General features: G+C 40.7%; 1 protein-coding gene across 2 annotated transcripts in view; it reads right to left on the minus strand.

The window, feature by feature from the left end:
- SIPA1L2 (signal induced proliferation associated 1 like 2) overlaps positions 1 to 19,611 on the minus strand; it is a 202,938-nt gene that overhangs the window by 94,540 nt on the left and 88,787 nt on the right. For both annotated transcript variants that reach the window (XM_069484692.1, XM_069484690.1), the window contains exon 3: positions 6,221 to 7,968. In XM_069484692.1, the coding sequence (XP_069340793.1) occupies positions 6,221 to 7,703 (1,483 nt within the window). In that variant the 5' untranslated portion in view covers positions 7,704 to 7,968. The remainder of the gene's footprint in view (positions 1 to 6,220; positions 7,969 to 19,611) is intronic.

The following is a 19,611-nucleotide window of genomic DNA, read 5'->3' on the forward strand; positions in this document are numbered from 1 at the left end:
CATACAAGATACTATACTTCAGTTAACGACAAAAATCAGCACTGGAGAAAAGGATGAGTTGACATAAAGCTGAATAAGAGAGTAGTTACTAGAGACAGTGAAGCTGTCTGCTTATAGGAATCTTAAGGTAGTTCAATAAAGTAATGAAAACCTCTAAGTTTGTTATTTATAAGAACTGCTTACAAATTCTTCTTGTTTTAAAGAAATAGATTCTCATTTTAAATGCATAATCATCAGCATTTATGACTTGCATTTTGTAAAAAATTTTAACTTTTTATTTTAAAATTATTTTAGATTAATAGAAAAGTTGCCAACATAGTGAAGAGTTTCCTTATATCCTTCACTCAAGTTTTCCAGTTGTTAATATCTTCAATTATTTTGGTACTTCTGTTACAATTAACGAACCAATATTGATATGTTAATTGTTCATACTTTATTCAGATAAATGATATGCATTGTTTCCTTAGTTTTTAATCTAATGTCCCTTTTCTATTTGAGGATTCCATCCAAACACCATGATACATTTGGTCGTCATGTCTCCTTAGGCTCCTCTGGTCTGTGACATTTTCTTGTTTTTGATGACCTGGACAGTTTTGAGTACTAGCCAGGGATTTTGTAGAATGTCCCTCATTTAGAATTTGTCTAATGTTTTTCCCCAGTTGGACTGGGGTTCTGGGTTTGGAGAGGGAGATTACAGAAGTGCCATTCATACCCAGGGCACTAGCTATCTACAGGACTTACCACTGTTGACACTGACCTTGATCCCCTGGCTGAGGTAGTGTTTGCCATGTCTCCACTATGAAGTTATGTGTCCCCTCCTTTCCATACACTATCTTTTGGAACTGAGTCACTAAGTGCAGCCTGTATTCAAATGGGGAGGTGGGAAGACTATGACAAACTTTTATAATGATAAATTACTTTTTCAAGTAAAGATTTCTTTATTAAAATGAACGTTCATTAATGCACTTGATGAGCTGTTTTGCAGGTATACTGCATCTAAATGAGGGTAGAAAATATATGCCCTCATCCATTACTATGGTTCTCTATCAAGCTGACAGGTTTTTCTCCCAAGCAGAGCAAACACAGTCGTTAATTCATCTGCCCAGATCATGGCTGGCAAGTACCTGGCATCTCCCAATGACCCGGAGGCAAATTACGGTAAGATATCTGATAATGGCTCTTAAAATGCAGATGCAATTCTATACATAATGACAGGGAAGGATAATCATCAAAAGCAAGTTCCATGTCATAATAATAGCAAGAATGGGTAGGCTCCATTTACATTAATTTATTTGCATCAGAAAAAGCCTACAAGGGTAAAGACAAAATTGTTAATGGTGACTACCGCTGATGGATTTGGGGAGACTTTATTTCTTTCTTCTCTACATTTTCTTATTTTCCTATAATCATATGACATTTAAACACCATTTAAAAATTCTAAGTAAGAAAAAGGTATATACTGTCAATCTTGCTGTTTGCCCCCCTACATTCAGAGGAACACATATTGTACCAGCAGAAAACAATGTTCCCAAAGGCTCAGACAGTGATTTAGCCACTTTTCACTGCACTCCTGAGTCAGCAGGGAGGCCCAGCTTCACTCTTCTTTTGGTTTTACTCTTTACCCAAATTACTCACTTCACCTCCCAGAACTATTCTGGTCTGTGTGACATGAAGTAAGGCACAGAACAGTTTTAGAACTCCTGAGTAACCCAAGAGGTGCACAATTTCTTGAAAAAGTTAAAAACTTCATCATCAAGCGGCAATCCACAAGTGTCTCTGGACTCTGGTGTGTAAGTTCCAGCCCTAGCTGTGCTGGTGACAGCCCTTTGTTTGGTGGCAGCTCCCAGTGCCAAATAGGTCCAGAAGAAGGCAAAGCCTGCTGCTCTGCTACAATGGAAACTAGACTCGCTGAGGTTCACATGACTGATCCCTGGTCAAGTACAACTAGAATCCCTATCTGAGGGGCCCTTTGTCGTGGCCTATTTCACACACGGAAAGCTCAGAGAAGAAGCAAACAGCACTTGCACGATGAGGTCCATCAGAGAAACAGCGGTATGGCAAGTTGCACCAATGTTTCTTCACGGTCATTGCCAGCGAAAGGAAGGAACATTATTGAGCATTCACTAGGCTTACTATTATCCTCATTGTTTTTAAAAAAGCTGTTTCACTGAAGGCTACAGATGGATTTGCCTGGGCAAGCGATGCTGCCACACGGTTTACTGTGGCAAGCCACTCCCCTGCATAAATCCTTTTACAGAGTTATTAACCAGCCCTTCAGTGAGTATGTGTCATAGGAATACACCTCAGCATAAAGAGAAGCCATTTCACATTAACTGCCCAATAAAAAATAAACCGCATTATTAAAGTTCTGTACTTTAAACATTTGCCAGTGATTGGGAGCCATTTAATTCTTTTGAAAATGAAGTTTCACACAAAGCCCTGAAGCAGAGAACAAAATAAAAGGCACTCTGGAAAGTATCAAAAGATCCCTGAAACCCACTTTCCAAAGTGCAAAACTCTTGAGAGAAGGGAAAAGAGAAAAGGGGGGTGGGGGAAGCTATCTGCAAAAACACCGTGTACCTTTGCCAGTCTGCCCAGGGCCTCTGTTTTTAAACATGACAATGTTCATGTAACTTGTGACATTTGCAAACAGAAGGGCTCCACACATAGCTGTGTCCAGTAGGCAAAGCCAGGGTGGGAGGCTGCTGCCCGACTCCACTCCCACGGCACAGGAGGCCTCTACCTTACCTTCCCAGATTCAGGAATCTGGGCTGCTGCCTCTGCCTTTGGTCCTTCATGGCTCTACAAACAGACCAGCAGAAGCAGCAGCAGATGCTACTGTAGCCAATTTCACTTTCAAGTCACACTGGGCCACAAGGGAAGAGCTAAATATAGGAGAAGGCAGGGCATAGTTCACAGCTGTGCTGGAGAGAGAGCAGAGCAGCCAGGGCTCAGCCTCATTCTCTCTCCTGGTGGCCTCTCCTTCCCCTGGCCCCTAAGCCCCTCTGCTGGCACAACAGCACTTGCACAGCACAGCATCACAGAACACTGAAGACAAAGTGACCTCAGGGACTGCTGCCCTGCTCCTTTGTTTTTCGGGCTTTGCAAATCACAGTAATGCACATAATGATGTTTTGGGCAATGACGGACTGCACATATGATAGTGGTCCCATAAGATTATAATAAAGCCATATACAGAAATCTGATATATGGCACTTGATGTTGGCATTGCAATTGAATTAGGGGAAATGACTGATATTCAGCAATGTTGCTGGGACATCTGGTTTTCAAACATGTAATCTGTATCTCTGTCTCATATAGGTTTGTGTTAAAGTACACTCTATGATGGTCACACGGTGACAAAATGGCCTCCTGACACATTTCTCAGAATATATCCCCATCGTTAAGTGACAGGTAACTATAGTCTAGAATTTAGTTTTCTGGCTAGTTCACAGATCCAGAGCAAACCTCGAAACCAGAAGAGTGAGCCGTATACAGCTCTAAACTGCCTCATGTTATGTCTACAACCACCCGTGATGCACTCACAGGGTGTCCACACCCCGTGTCTTATTTATTAAAAGAGACAGGCGTCACTCTGTTGCCTGAGCTATAGTGCAATGGCATCAACACAGCTCACTACAGCTTCCAACTCCTAGGCTCAAAAGATCCTCCTGCCTCAGCCTCCTGAGTAGCTGGGACTATAGGCAGGCACCATGTCCAGCTAATTTTTAAATTTTTTGTAGAGATAGGGTCTCACTATTGCCCAGGCTGGCCTTGAACTCAAGCAATCCTCCCGTCTCAGCCTCTCAATGTGCTAGGATTACATGTGTGAGCCACCGCACCTGGCCTACTTTTGATTTCACATTCAAACCTATATAAATCACTTCCAGAGGAATCTTTAAAACTATTAAGAAGTGATAGCTGAGAATTCAAGAGGAAAATCTACAAGAAGCAGTAAGAAAACTAACAGAATGCAGCAACTTGAAATCATCTCACAGAACAGACCCTGGGGACATTCATGAATCAATTGGTGGTGACCCTGGGTACAGAAAGCATCAGCTTTTCATTCCATATACACTTAAGATGTACAATAAAGTATGAATGAGATGCTGGCAATAAGTCTTGGCATAAATATAAACATATATATAATTTTTATGTTCTGATATTTTAAAGGATGAATCACAAACTATTTGCAAAACTTGGCTAGCCAGAATGACTAATAACTGGAGGATTTCAGGGCATAATAAATCCAGGAGACTTTATTTTATTGCTAGCATTGGCAGCCATAGCTTTATCAATAAAAACAACCTTAATTAGGAAGCCTATTTCTCCATGGTCTCCCTTTCCAAAAATAACTAACTTCCACCTAGAGATCAACCTTGAGCAGTGTCCTATGACGCGCTGCCCTTGCACAAACACAGTTACCTTCAGAGCATGGACTAAAAAGCAGCTCCGAGGTTCTTTGATTTTACTGGCTAGCAGGGAATTACTCATGGTGGTAATGCCGAGGCGTGCCAGAAGCCAGAACTGACATGGGGGTGGGGCGGGGGGGAGTGAAGAGCAGAGGAGACACAACAGGGAACAAAGACCTGTTGACAAAATTATTTCAGGCCTGTTATGTCATTAGTATGAGGACACAGCAACAGCTCACACTAAGTGATGACCAGCTGCAGTGCAACAGTCTGTTTATTTAGCTTTATTACATCAGAATCATTTCTCTCATTTAGGTGTTGTCATAAGATTATGATTACGGGAGACCAGTTAAGTCTGGATTGATGCAAAAACAGAAGGGGGAGAAATTATTAATTTGAGAATCACAATTTATCTGGTAAACAAATTCTTTTAAAAGTGTGCAGTCCATGGGAAAGTAACAAAAAGGCTTTCATAGGGGTTGTAATGTTATAAGGTGCCCAACCTTTTTGGCAACAGGGACCGATTTCATGGAAGACAATTTTTCCACAGACCGGGGAGGTGGAGGGGTGGTGCAGAGCTCAGGTGCTGATGTGCGGCCTGTTTCCTAACAGGCCACAGACCAGTACCGGGCCCAGGGGTTGGGGACCACAGTTATAAGGGACTTAAGTGGACAGAGTGACCTCCTGAGGTCTGAGTTACCCCCTGACCCAGCCCCAGAAAAAGAAACAACTACAGTCAAAGATTACATGTAAACATTCTGGAGACAGAAACTAATACTAAAGAAATAACAGTACACTCAGCTCACAGTTATCCACACTAGTGGCAGAGTAGTTTAGTCCCTGAAGGACAGAAGGAGGAGGAGTCTGGTTGGCTGGGCCCTCCTCTGTCTGCCTCCCTCAGGTGCCCCATGAGGTTATACCTATGAGGGGGAAGCGGGACGGCAGGCAAAACTGAAGATAGAAAAACAGAGCCCTAAAAAGTAAGGGGTACTCTAAGGAAGGCGCGCAGCAGGCCAGCTGCACCCAATAACAAGGTAGTGAGAGCTACCTGAGTGTTTCATTGGCATGTGTCACTGACATGTGTGTGGAGCCTGTTTTTTTCAAGGTCTCTAAAACAGAGCAGATTCTGTGTCCCTGGGCTAATTAAGGACACATTTAAAGGCTGAGGATTCAACTACCTGACCTCTGAAGAATGCATCCTTCAAGCCTAAAGATATAAATAAAAAGCAAAAATCATTTATTTTACATAGAATTAAAGAATTTCTAATCAACACCATCAGAGAATTATTTGTATCTTAACATTAATTTAAGCCCATTCGTCGAAGTGCAAGAAAACTAAATTTCTCTATCATGCGAATTCATACTTTCTTTGAACAAAGATATAACACATCCAATACATACAGCAATGCAATAGGAGCAAAGTACAAGAAACTAGAGGGGAAACCATAGAATTACCCACCGTGAGCAATCTAAGATTATTCAGAGAAATAGGACAGGGATAGTTAATCACGGGGGACTTTTTACAAGGAGCAAAATCTAAATCAAGATATGTGATGTTCACAAATTGGCAGGGAGAAAAAGAACAAAAAGCACTCCACATGGGGAGGGACATTACAAAACAGCAAAGGCAGGAAATTGGGGATTTCTAAAAAGAAGTCTGGCAGCAATGGGGGGACCACGATGGAGAACAAGGACAAGCCCAGTGGACTACTCTGAGGAAGGTGCTCCAACACAAAATAAAACATCGTGATTGGCCCTGGAGAAATCATCCCTGAGACACACATGGAAGCATCCAGGCTCTTTCTTACCTTTCCCATAGAAGAACTTGCGGTAATAGTAGGCCCCAAGGTCAATATGTTCTATGATGTAACGCTTCACTTTCTCCCTGTGAATGGGCTGGTTTTCTCTGGGCACTTCCAAGACCGAGACGCCTGCATTTGTGCAGTGCGAACTGAGAGACGATTCAAAGGAGCAGCTTTCCCCAGAACTGAAAGAAGCCGAGTTGGCCCGAGAGAGTGCAATCCGCCTGTCACCTTCTCCTCCAGTCTCATTCCTAAAGTAGGGACAACTAAGGACAAGATCATTACTTTTCCCATCACCCTCATCCGCATCCAGGTTCTCTTTGGAGTTGAGGTCCTCCTTGCTCCCCAAAGGGGACTCACAGTTGCCCGTCTGGCCTGCCGGCATCTGCGTCTGGGACGCTGCGGAAGCCCCAGTGGTTATGTTTTTCCTTTTCCCCACATTAGCCCTCGTAGCCATGGCTTCGTTGATATTAAACAAAATGCTCTGGACATCGTAATGTGCAAAACATCGCTGACAATTCCAAGGGCGAACCCCCCTCTCCAGACGGCTCTCCTCCAGGTCAGATGTGAACTTGAAAGTTTCGTGCTCACTTTTAACAGTTCTCAGCTTTCGGAAGAGAGATGTTTCCACAGATTCAGATTTCAACCTCCGTTTGAAAGGCTTGTCCCTGTCTCTCCCCATCAGAAGGGCACTGTCCATGTAGTCTAATCCTGAGATGCGGACAAATTCTCCCCTAGAAATCTGTGCTGCTGCATGCAGGCTGGGAGAGATTGCAGGATCACAAGGGAAAAACTCAGGAAACCCAAAAGGGACCATTGCTTTGTGGTCATAGTTCTCTACTCGGTACCCTCTGAGCATAGCAAAAAAGTTTTCCCCAGATAAGCCTTGCCTGTCGATGGATGATGTGCTTCCATACTCCCTGTGCAGGGCGGCCCCGGTGTTGGGGTTGACTGCATTTTGGTCCAAGACATCTTCAGCATCGATGTCACTGATGGTGACGTCACTGTTGCTTCTCTGTCTTATGGGGTGAAGTCCTCTTTGAGGGGAATGAACAAAGATGTCTCCGATTGTATACTTTGCCTCCACAAAGTCCAGATCAAGTTGCTCCTCTTGCTGACCATCACTCTGGTCATTCTGTCCATTCTGCAGGACAGAGGTGACACTTTCATAACTGGTCTGAGATCGGCTTTCCCACAGCGTTTTGCAGGTCAGCTCCTTGGAGCAGTCCTTTTTAGGAGGCCATTCAGACACCCTTGCTCTGACGCCCATTTTGGGCACAGCTGGGGTACCATTAGCGGGACCACCGCCACTACCCTCATTGGAATTTGAAGCACTTAGAGAAGTAGCAGGTCCCATGTTGCCATTAATGGCTTTAAATTTTCGAACAAAATAATCATCTGACTGCATCATTCTGGGAGGATCCTTGAACTTGGAAGAGGCTCTGCCAAGCTTGTGCTTCTCTTCTTGTGACTGCCTTGGGTCACTCATGTCTACTGAGGCAAGATGCTCCAAGCCTCATCAGGAAGACTGGTGTAAATCTAATTGCATTGTTATTTACAATGCCATAATAAATGCAGATATATAGGCTTTGTCTATAGTAGTCTTCTTTCTTTTTTAACCAAAAGCAAATGACATCCTCAGAATATAGTTTCTCCAAAATCAACTTGCTTCTTCATCATCGTAATAATTTTGTACACCTCTGTTCTTTTCAAAAGCATTCCTTAAGACATCTGGTCATGAGTATTTCCTTCACCTGAATTAAAAGACAGGAAACAGCCATTAGCAATTAATACAGTGCAGGTTCAATACATTCTACGGTACAGTTTATCTTTCTCTCATGCTTCTGCCCATGAAGTTTCATATTACCAAAGTGCTGCTGATACCTCTCCTTCTCTCTGAAATACCTGTTTTCTCTCTCTACATGGCCAGGTAGAATTCACACCACAGAATCAAGCACTAACTTCTCTGAGAAACCTTCCTACGAGGTCTCCCACCCTCACCCCACATCTGAGCAAAGACTGCTTCCTCTGGGATCTCAGAGCACCAGCATTTACATCCCACAGAGCAATTTTCCTTATCTCTAATTGCTGTTTACTGACTAGCTGACTTCAAGCTCCTCTAAGCCAAGAACCATGCCTTTCAGCCCTGTACCAACATTAACCATTAATGTAGCCTGGCTTACACTAGGTAATCATGCAACATGTCCATGAATCAATTAGCTAGAAGAGTAGCATAAAGTCACGGATATAATGTGTTTGAGTACTATTATTTTATTTTCTTTCAAAATAGTTAAAACTCAAAATGTCCTAAAACAAAAAGGTCAACACTAGACATGAACAAGTGAGTTTTCATAATCGTTCATAATCAAATTAGAACTCACAGAGATCCTCAAAATGGCAAAAGGTCTTAATGATCGGGTATCTCATACATAAAATACATTTCAGTAGAGAGATATTAGGTAAGAAGTTGTTTTCTTTTATGCTTCAGTTGTCACACTTGTTCAGTTTCTAGGAATGGATTTGACAATAGCCTGAATTGTACAGGAAATAACTATAATTCAGTCATCCTTGATCCTTTTAAACATAATAATCCCGAGTGAAATAGGTAAGGTGCAGCCATTTATCTTTCTGAGAACCACGGATAGTATGTCTGTCTGTGCACCTAAGTATCTGACTGCTCATTTTCCCTTTGTTTGCCACATCCTAAAATATCATATTTCCTCAATCATAGAATAAGCTTTGGGAACAGACAGCATGTTGTCATGCCCCGACTGAATTTTTTTTTTTATAGCAGAGGAAAAACAACCGCCATGAGAAAATGTCTGTTCTTCCAAGAGACTACCACATGCTCATCTCAAAGTCATTAAGGGCCCATTGGAAAGAGTTCTTATGCTGTTAAGCTAGTTGGGGTTTTAACATTTTTTCAGCTGAATTGCAGTTATTTCTTATGCTTTGGTGAAGGACGAGAAAATTGGCTATATTATACTTTTATTATCACTAGAATTTTCAAAAGATGGAGAGTTGCTCTTTCATTCTTATGCCAATGAATAAGACAGTCTGTCATGAGTTGGGAAAATATATAATGCCTGCAAATACTGTCTAATGACAGAATAAGTTAGAAGAAAAATATCTGCAATTAAAGAGAGAGTTGATTAGAACAAGTTTCTGTCAGCACACAGACAAATTTTGGTGTTTTACATTTCTAAGTGCCTTTATTTTACCATGCACATTTAACAAGTTGCTTGTGGCATAATGAACTAGAAACTATACTCTGGTACTTTGGTACATAACCATTGGCTAACTAAAAATGATAGAACAAATATATACAGGAAGTGCAAAGAACCACATTAATATTAACTACTGCTTTGAAACTCCTTCATCTTCCTGTTTATAAGATCAAATAAATGCTGTCTGAAAAATTAGCCTACCTTCCTTTCTTTTTCCATGCCATGGCATCCACTGAAGTACCAATGTATGTACAGCACATAGGAGTCAAAGCCGGAAAATGCTCAAGACTAGAGGCACAGTGAAGAGACTGAACACCTGTAGCCCAACTCACCACCCTCAGAGCTGAGCAAACCAGCATCTCCCCACACCTGTGACCTATTCGCCACACTCTCCATGGGGAAGCTCTCGAGTTTATGCCACCTATTAACCGATGAGCAAAAAAAAAAAAAAAAGAAAAGAAAACCAACCCAGAGAAACTATGAAATATTAAAACTAGGACTAGCAAGGACAAGACATACACTAGATAATTAGCTCCGGAAAACCTGACCATAAAGTAGTCAGAATTTACTGGGCTCATACTCTTACTTGAAAATCTATCTTTTGAGCTTTCATGTCCCTCTACATTTGTAACTTTCTCATCATTTGACAATATTAAAAAGACAAAATGTTTATCCTACTGATCTCTTAAAATGGAAGACATAAATATATAGTCCAAAAATAAGGATTATTTTGAAATATAAATATATGCAATTGAAATATATGAATTTATGCTGAATTTTATTAGTAGGTTTGTTATAAGTAAAAACTGTATCAAACTCAGAGCACACAAAATTCCTAAAGGTATCTGAAAGTATTCCTTCAGTTATGATTTTTAAGACTTTTTATGATAAGAACATTAGCTCTAGTGGACAGCTGTTAATTCTTCCTGTCAAAGATCTGCTTCCCTTTCTTCTGATAATGGTATCCTGAATTTCCTTGGGGGTGTGACCTGGGTTTTACCAATTATGAGTGCCTCACCCCCGGCCACAGTGATTTGCACTGTAGCTTGCTGAAGTTCTCTGTGTTGCATTTTCTCTCTTCACCCGTCCCCTGCCCCCTTGTTTTCTATACTCCTCAGTCATGGACCTTTGTCAGAGATGCTCCATCTCACTGGAGCATTGGCTGCTGCTAGGCTGAGCTGACAGCCACTCATGGTCATCACTCTCCTCCCCAACTGGGTGACCCTGCAACATATTCCCATGGTGTCCTCTACCTCCCAAACACCCATTTCCCATGCCTTATCATGACTGCCTGCTTCTCTGTGTGTACCTCCCCTAGCAGAAAGCTCCATGACTCCAAGACTTGTCTGTATTGCTCTCTATTTTATCTTCAGTGCCCAGCGCAGCTGCTAGTATGTGGCAGATGTCCAGTAAATATTCATAAATTAGTAAATTACCAAACAAATACATCAAGCAGTGACCCCTGATAATATAAAATATTTAAGTGGGAGATTTCTGCAGTTATAGAATATACCATAATCATGTAAGTCTAAAATTTTAACGTCCACGGCATTGCTCTTCTCCCCCGTAGTCTTCAATTATTCCTGCATTTCATCAAATTCTGTGGCTTCTGTGCCCCAGTAAAAATAAAAAATTGTCACCAGCACTCAGTGAGCACTTTAAAAAACTACATGGCAACTTGTATGACCTCACAGGTACTGGGGTGCCCCCGAGTGAGAAAGGGCTAGGGAATGTAGCAAGGGACAGCTCAAACAGAAATTAAAGAATGTTAGAGCCTTAAAGGATAAACTGTTCTCATGCTAATGGTCTTAGTAATAATTTCTAAAGGATAGAACAGAAATGGAGAACATGTGATATTTTAGCATAATTGTCTTTAAATAGAATGTTTTTCGAAGTTTTCCATGAGACATCACTGAGTCTTTAAGACCAATATTATAGTTATAATTGAGCCACTTATCAGGACTGCAGCTGTAGCAAATGGATTGAAAAACCACAAAATGCACAAATTATGAGCCCCATTCAAGGGAAAAAATGGTTAAAATTATATAGCAGATTTATAATACAAGTATAACTACAGTAAAATGCTTATTTTTCACACCAGTACCTCATCAGCTCTAATACTAATACGTATAATTAGGCAGGGAATAAGAAGAAGGATAAACTGACCGCACTTTTACCCTCTCTCTGTGGCCAAGAAGACAAGCAAGAGCCGAGGTGCTGCTCGCACTTCAGGTCTGATCACCTGAAATGCAATTCCCGGGGACTAAGTCCAGGTGCATTCAGTCAGGTATTAAGTGAAGTTATAACTAAGTAACTATAAAACAATCCATTAACTCATATTCATATTATAGAGTACTAGAATCAAGGAGATGAGACAATTTGATAAATGGGCTATTATTAAATAATAATGATTATAAATTGACACGGAAGTTCAATAATAATATTTTTGACTGGTTAAGTTTTTGACAGATTTGAACATGAAAATTAGTTCTTAGAAATTTATCTTGAATTAAACATTGGGATGGTCAAAGATAAATATTTCTGGACATGAGAACTTTTTAACAGAATTCTTCTCTTTGGGGTTTTATCACATAGGAGTAACCTATAATTTGTGGAGGAGAATAAAATCTTTTCTTGGTGGACAGTTCACATTGCTGTTAGACCAATTAATTTTTTATGTATTCTACATGCTATTTGGAGGAATTCTTGACTGATGGCAGGACTTTAGTAAAGAGTGCCTGAAGGATTCGGTCTCCACAAGAACCCCATATTATGAGTCTATACTGATTTGTACTTCACAGTGAAGAAAAGGAGCTCAAATCCGAGGTTTGCTGGGTGGGTCTCTTAGGTAACCCTGTAAGAGAAGCAGCTTGGTGAACTCCATCTGAGCGGGTGCTGGTCTGCCACATTCACTGCTTACACCCCAGTCCCTAGAATCTGGCACGTAGCTGGCAGTCACAGTTAACTTATATACATCCACCTAAACTGAAATGACTGCAAGCCAAAGTACCCCAAAGTACTGAGTCCACACATTGTCACAGCACATGCATGGAACAGTGATTCTCGTTTCTCTCTTTTGGTCTCCTGGCTGGCTCTTCCTCCTCTGGTCTTCTTTAAAGGCTGATGTTCTTCAGGGTTTATCCCAGTCTGCCTTCTCTTTTAATTCTACACATTTCATTGTGCAATCCTAGTAGTTTCATATGCCATCTCTGTGCCGATGATCTTTAGCCACAAGCTCAAAGATGTCTCACAGTCAACATTTCCAAGTTGTGCTATGACAGCCTATGTCTTCCTGTCCACTGCCCCCTGCACCCAAACCTGCTCCTCCTCTTCCTAGCTCAGTGATGACACCACCAACCACCCAGGTGCCCAAACCAAACACCCAGCACTCATCTTGCCTTCCCTTCACAGCCTACATCCAATTCTGATCATTTTACCTTCTAAATGCTCCTCAAATCCGTGCCCATCTCCACACCTCAACTGCTACCACCATAGTTAGAACCACTATCAGTTTTCCTAGATTATGATGAAATCCTTCCACAGTTCCCCATTTCTCTCAGAAAAAAGCCTGCTTGCTTCAAGGCAGCCTGGGCCACTAGTGATTTGGTCCACAAGTACCTGCCCAGCTCCTTGTTCAACTGCTGGACTTCCGCCACTATATTCATACATGTTGACCTTCACTTTCCTATCCAAGGGGCTCTGCACTCATTGCTCCCCCTGCTCAAATCCTCTTCAAGACACTTTTGCCCACTACTTGCTAACAGGTGTTATCAGTCACACCTCAGCTCATGTATTTTCCCGACACCTTCTCAAATCTTAAGGTTGGCTCTAAGTGACTGATCTTACTTTGGGTCCCCATAGTACGCTGCATGCTTTTTCTTACTTTAAGTTACACCACACTATTTTATACCAGTTTATTTACTTGTCATTATCCTCCTCTAAACTGCGAGCACTGTGAGGACACAGACATGGCTTTGCACACACATTCAGCAAACGTCCAGCTCTACCAAACGCTGGCTGAGACTATGGCAAAGCTGCTTATCCTCTCTGACGCTCAGTTTCCTATCTGTAAAATGGGAATAATCACATCTATTTCAAAGGATTATTCTAAAGATTCAGTGAAATGTAAGGTTCTAAAAGTTATAGCTGAAAAATTAATGAGTGAATATTTATTGATCAACAAACTGATTTGAAATTGGACAAATAAATAAGATCTATAACTATTCCAAAGGAGCACAGTAAAGGAAAAGTAAAGGAGGCACGTTCACAAAATACAAGAGGACTGCTAATTGATTTATATACAAAGAATAAGAGAAACACAAAGCAGTAACCGATTGCAATACTTACGATGATACTCAAAGAGGCAAACAGAAGTTTTTAGAAGGTGAGGGAATCACCCAAAACATCTCCATCCAAACAGGTGCTATTCTCTTCCCAACTACAACTTTTATATTTAAAATTAGTTTAGAGACTTTATGTTTCATTGGAAAGAGATTATTCTGGAGTTTTTAAATTCCTATGTGTCAATAAAAAACAGGAACCAGTTCCTGGTAGTAAACTGCTATCCTATCCATCTATCTGTTTGTCAAAAACAGAATAAACAAAGAGCCATTTTGTTAAATGAACAATTTGATCATGGAGTTTTTTCAAGACAGAAGAATAGCTGTGGGTATTGACTGCTTTCCATTAAATCTTTTAAATCTGAAAGAGATAAAAAGAGATGCCCTCACCTCCTTCCCTCAGGAGGTTATTAGTTAATACATCTTTTCAGCAATGTGGCCCTTGAATTACAGATGGCACAGTGGGAAATCAGTCCTTCTAATTAATAATTTAAGCTGAAGCATTTGTGTCTGAGGAAAGCACAGCAAAAGAAGAGAAGAATTTCTACTTAATGCCAACCGATGTAGACTGTATTTGTTATTTTCATTTAAAAATCATAGGAAATAACCTGTTCTATTTTTTAAATGAAAGTTTAGTAACACTGGGTAGCAAAGAAAGGAACCTTGAGCATTTTATAATAAAAACTGGGCGGGCTGAGGCCTTAAAAAATACTGTTAAAGATCTTTCCTGTTTTTTTCTCCAAAGAGAACCTATCCTCCCAACTCTCTTCTCACTAATATTATTTTCCACTGAATCCACAGTGAAAACTCTTGCAGAGCCAAGGGTTTGTATCACGATGCTCAACAAAACTAACATCAATCAATACTATTAATAACTGAACTAAACAGCACAAAGCAGATAGCTTCAATGTATTCTTTGTTAAAATGCAACAAGTAAACCACAAAGCCATCAAAGCTGAAGATGCTTCCTTTCAATTTAGCATAAAGGACATGAAAAGAAACCCCTGCCAATCCATGCAATGGTCTAAGTATTTGATTTTTTTAAAATAGTAATTTTAGTATCAAATACACAAGAAACTCCATTCACTACTCACACACACTGAAAGGCATCTTCGCACTGTTCTCCTGTTTATCTGAATTATAAGACACTGAGTTTCGCTGAACAGCTTTATGAGGTTTATTATCTGACACAAAAAACCTCTTGTTACTTCAGTGAATCAATGCATTCAGTTCTGTTAGGCACTGTACTGGATGCTGAGGGTGTGAGAAGCATGAAAGATGAATGAGAGCTTCCTAATCCTCAGAAAGCTTAGCTGGGTAAGACACGTGCATGAATAACAAGTCATAGAAGACATCAAGTTAAAAGAATACGATACCACCTCTGACTAAGCAAGTGATACAAGTTGTCCAATGTGTGCCACACGTGTGTCATACGCACACACCCCCATGTGCTGCAGACAGATACAAATCGACAACACTCTCTGAACACCAATCAGGTAGTACATACTAAGTGCCACAAAACTGTTCAAATCATTTGGCTCAATAGTCTACAACTGAAAGATCTACCTAAGAAAATAAGAGATGTGGAAAAAACTTATACAGAAAGATATTCATTCAAAACCTGAAACAGTCTTGGCAGCTGGTAGCCAGGGGTAAACATGGTATATCTAAAGAATGGAATACTGCACAGCGCCAAATGCTTTAAAGAATGTGCATGAAATTTAGGAATCATGATATTCTGTAAACAGCTATGTATAAAACTTTATATAAAACATGAAATAAAGTATGTTAAAAATATATATACATAAAAGTACTGGAAAGAAACATCCCTATATTATGGTAGTGGTTAGCTATTCCAAGCAGCTGTGTGCATGCTTTCTGCTTTCTTCCTTGTATTTTTCTAAAATGCCCAAATTACATAACTGTAAGAGTTAATTCATATATTCACACAAACTTTAAATTCAATAAATAGGAAAATTTTTTTTAAATAATCCTCCATAAAACCAGTGGATGTTTAAATTACACAGAGCATATTACACATATTAATCTCCTTTGCATAAAATGAGAGCACTGTTAGCTTCCTCTCTTCCCTTTTAAAGTCCCACAGTGAGATAAAGATGGGAATGGATATTAATGTTGGATGAACAATACCTACTGCTACTTAACTTTAAAAGTATATATTTTTCATGATGGTATTTACAAAAATATTGTCCTTCATTCCCACATACTGCAAATTACTTTGGTTGGTATAATATCCTGTTACACTCAAATATATGTTCATATGCTTTACACCTCACATGACGCTTGGTACACTGCAAGGCTGGCAGTGTGGTAGATAACACAAAAGTGAAGAACTTTGTGTCATATCTCTGGGGACATTATTAACTTGGGACCCTCAGCAATCCACTTACTCACTTTGGTTTCATCTGTGCAATGAGGATGATGTCTGCTTAGCACACTCAGATGTCGTGGGACCAAATGAGACAACATTCATAAGCATTCTAAAATATTTAGCACCACACGATACAAAACGTGAGTCTGCTTATCCCTTGATAACTGAGCAAACAGAAGCCTGGGTTGGAGAGGTTAAGTGGTTTGCTCCTGTGCGCGTCTCCAGTCCTCAGCTAGTGTTCTTTCCATCCCACCAAGGAATGACTCTTGTGCTCATTTAAAAACTGGGGAATCAGAAGCCCAGAGAGCAAGGACGATCAGCAAATGAAACAGACCAAGTTGCTAGCAAAACTGTAATTGAGAAAATGAATATTATCTATATAGAATGTTGCCATTAAGTTTCAGACCGATCTTCCACTGCCTAACCTCTCTGAGACTCTTCTACTCCCTGCAGTACCAACACTGAAAGCCAGCTAAACTGGACTCTGCTGCAGGGAAAAGCAGACCTGGCCTCCCCAGACTTGTGCCTGCCTTCCTACCAGGGACCCGGGAGCCTGGCAGCGCCCGAGTCTAACCTTTCAAAAGCATGCCAGGTAGTGTGTGCACTTCTTACATGATTCTCTGACCCACTGTTTGGGAGTTCTTCCAATTCCAGAATCTACAAACAGTCCCCTGACACACACCCTGCCCTAAGCTGGCAATCCTGAAGTTAAAACTGATCCTTCAAAGGTGGGCACGGACAGAAGTTACTCATCTGACACTGTCCCTTCCCTGACATCCAAGCAGGAGAGGCCACGGCTGTGGATGTTAACACCCTCCTGGCTGAGGACTCCAGTGGCCCTTTTCCACATGAGGATGTGCCCCAGGAGTCCTTCCTCCCAGACTACCATGAGGCTAGTGAGGTCCTCCTCTGAGGGAGACTCCCCAAAGCTCCCTGTGCTCTACCAGTAGTCTCCTTGGGGGCCTCACAAAACGCAAATGAAGTATCAGGGAGTCAGCCCAACTGTTATTGACACAATCAAACAATTTAACTTCCCAGAAGGACAGGCCAGCAAATAAACCAGTGGGTGAAGAAAAATGTTAAAAATACTGGATCCACTGTGTTAGGTCCAAATTCTACGTCCCTCTGTGCCAATAAACACGTCCTAAAAGAAAACAGGAAACTTTGTGGCGCAGCTTCTGAGGTCAACTAAATTAGGTAGAAAAGAGGACAGACGCAGAAGGGACTTCCTATACTTTTTAATTACCTGATTTCACTCATAATTGTTCTCGCTCTGTTGACTAGCTGTAATGCTAGCTTGTTCAGTTCTCCAGAAAACAAAGTTTCCTGGGAACTCAAATCCAAGAGTCATGTTAGAATTAATCCTTAAGGAATTTTTTCCCATAATATACTTCTTTAATAAGCCATTTGCTTCCAAAGGGATACAATTTCAATTCCCTAGTCATAGGGAGTAAATTCCAGTGCACTGAGGTGGAAACTCTTCCTAAACACACTTTACTTGGAATTTTTAAAGTTTGAACTGAATGCTAAATATGAAAAGGAAACGTAAGCCACTTTTAATCACAGATGCACACTAATTAATTTGGCTTATTTTTTAAGAAGTTACTAACAAAGATCTTTCCCTGAAGAAAAAAAGAAAACAAGTAAAAGAATGACCACTTAATATGATATATAATATTTTATTAAAATAACAGGAACACTAATAACCCCATTTCCTTATGAAAATTACGGTCATAGGAAATCACGACTTTCTTTGCATTTCTAAGTTAATAAATGAGAGAGATGTAGAAACTGCACTTACGATGACTATCTGTGAGACAAACAACATCCAGCAGTGAAAACAGATCTCAGGTTAGCAAGTCAGCAAGGGGAGGGGTGTGTGTGTGTGTGTGTGTGCGTGTGTGCGCGTGTGTGTAAATCACCACAAGCTTTCTAAAATACACAAGTAGACCCAAAGAACTTATCTGACTAATAATGTAACCCTTATTACAAAATGTTAATATTAATGCATTATTACATTTATTGAGGAGTTCACCATTTCTGAAACTCTTTGTCTAGCAAAAACTCTGAAGAGGCAAGAGAGACTGCTCTCCCCATTTAACAAACAAGGAAAAAAATCTTAGGGCAGCAGAGTAAGTAATTTGCCTACGATCAAATGACTCTGACCCGGGACAATCAGAACTAGAACCTGAGTTGCTTCATCCTTTCTACTGTCACTTATAGGTTCTCAAATTTATCCATGGCCTTTAAAAATTAGAAATAAAAACACTGACCAAAGAAAAATTTTAAAACACTAAAATAAAAATTACTAACTTTGTCCAGTGGAACCCAAAGTTGTTAACTTCAAGCAACTCTGTTGCTCCTCCTTCCTGTAGAAGGCGTCTCTCCTCTTCACCCACCTTAGAACCAGACAGACTGAGGGTAGATTTGTACATAGGCCTTCAAAGAAGGCAGCAGCCCCTCCAGCCTGGCATCACCACAGAGACCTATGCACTAGCCCAGCTTACAATCAAGTGGTACTGTGTTCCCAACAGGCTGCTGCTACTTACCCAAATATCCCAAGGGAATCTCAAGTGTTTGACTGGCAGAGCAGACTGGACGTGATCCCAGCCACAATACCACCAAATATCATCAAAACTTCACACCACCATTAACAATCACATTTTACTGATCCTTTTGGTTTTGCCTCACACATTCTTTCTTCCCTTGTGCAGAGAGCACTGTCTATCTAGTGTTTTGAGTGTTAGACTCACATCATAACATTAGATCTTAAAGGAGATAATCTATTCTCACACCCCCACTTTATAAACCTAGAAGTTAAGTGAGTTGCCTAAGGTCATATCACCAGTTGGGAACAAGGTTGACTTCCTACTGAGGTCCCAAAATGCTAACAGTCACTGTGCTTTTTACTTTTTATTTGAATGTGGTATTAACAAAAATGGTCAATTTTGGTACATACATGTATCAGTTTGTCTGAAGATACCTACACGATTGCCCTATACCCTCCCACCTCTATGCTTGTGCTTATATAGTTCCCCTTACTTGAAATGTCTTTCTTCTGCCATTAGAAGTGGCAAATCTAATGCATTCAAAGCCATTATCTGTGACTCTTTTCCCCTCCAAACAACTTGTGTTTGCCCTGAAACTTTACTTTCAAATTATTTTGTTCCCTTATTATATCATTCATCCATCAACAAACAACATACCTACTGATCTACTTAGTAAGCACCAAGCTCGGCAAAGCAGGAAGACATGGCTCCTGGCTTGCAGGAGATCAACAAAAGCATCGAGACAAAGCACACTGAACATGGGCTCAAGGGTGCCAGAGTGCAGGTCGGCTAAAAGAATGCCCCACTCAGGATTTCCAGCTGCTGTTCCTGGCTCATGTTAGCTAAAATAATATCCAGAGTTGTGCACCTTCCCATTCATATTCTAGTT

The sequence above is a fragment of the Eulemur rufifrons genome, chromosome 11 (genome assembly GCF_041146395.1).
Source record: "Eulemur rufifrons isolate Redbay chromosome 11, OSU_ERuf_1, whole genome shotgun sequence".
NCBI lineage: Eukaryota > Metazoa > Chordata > Mammalia > Primates > Lemuridae > Eulemur > Eulemur rufifrons.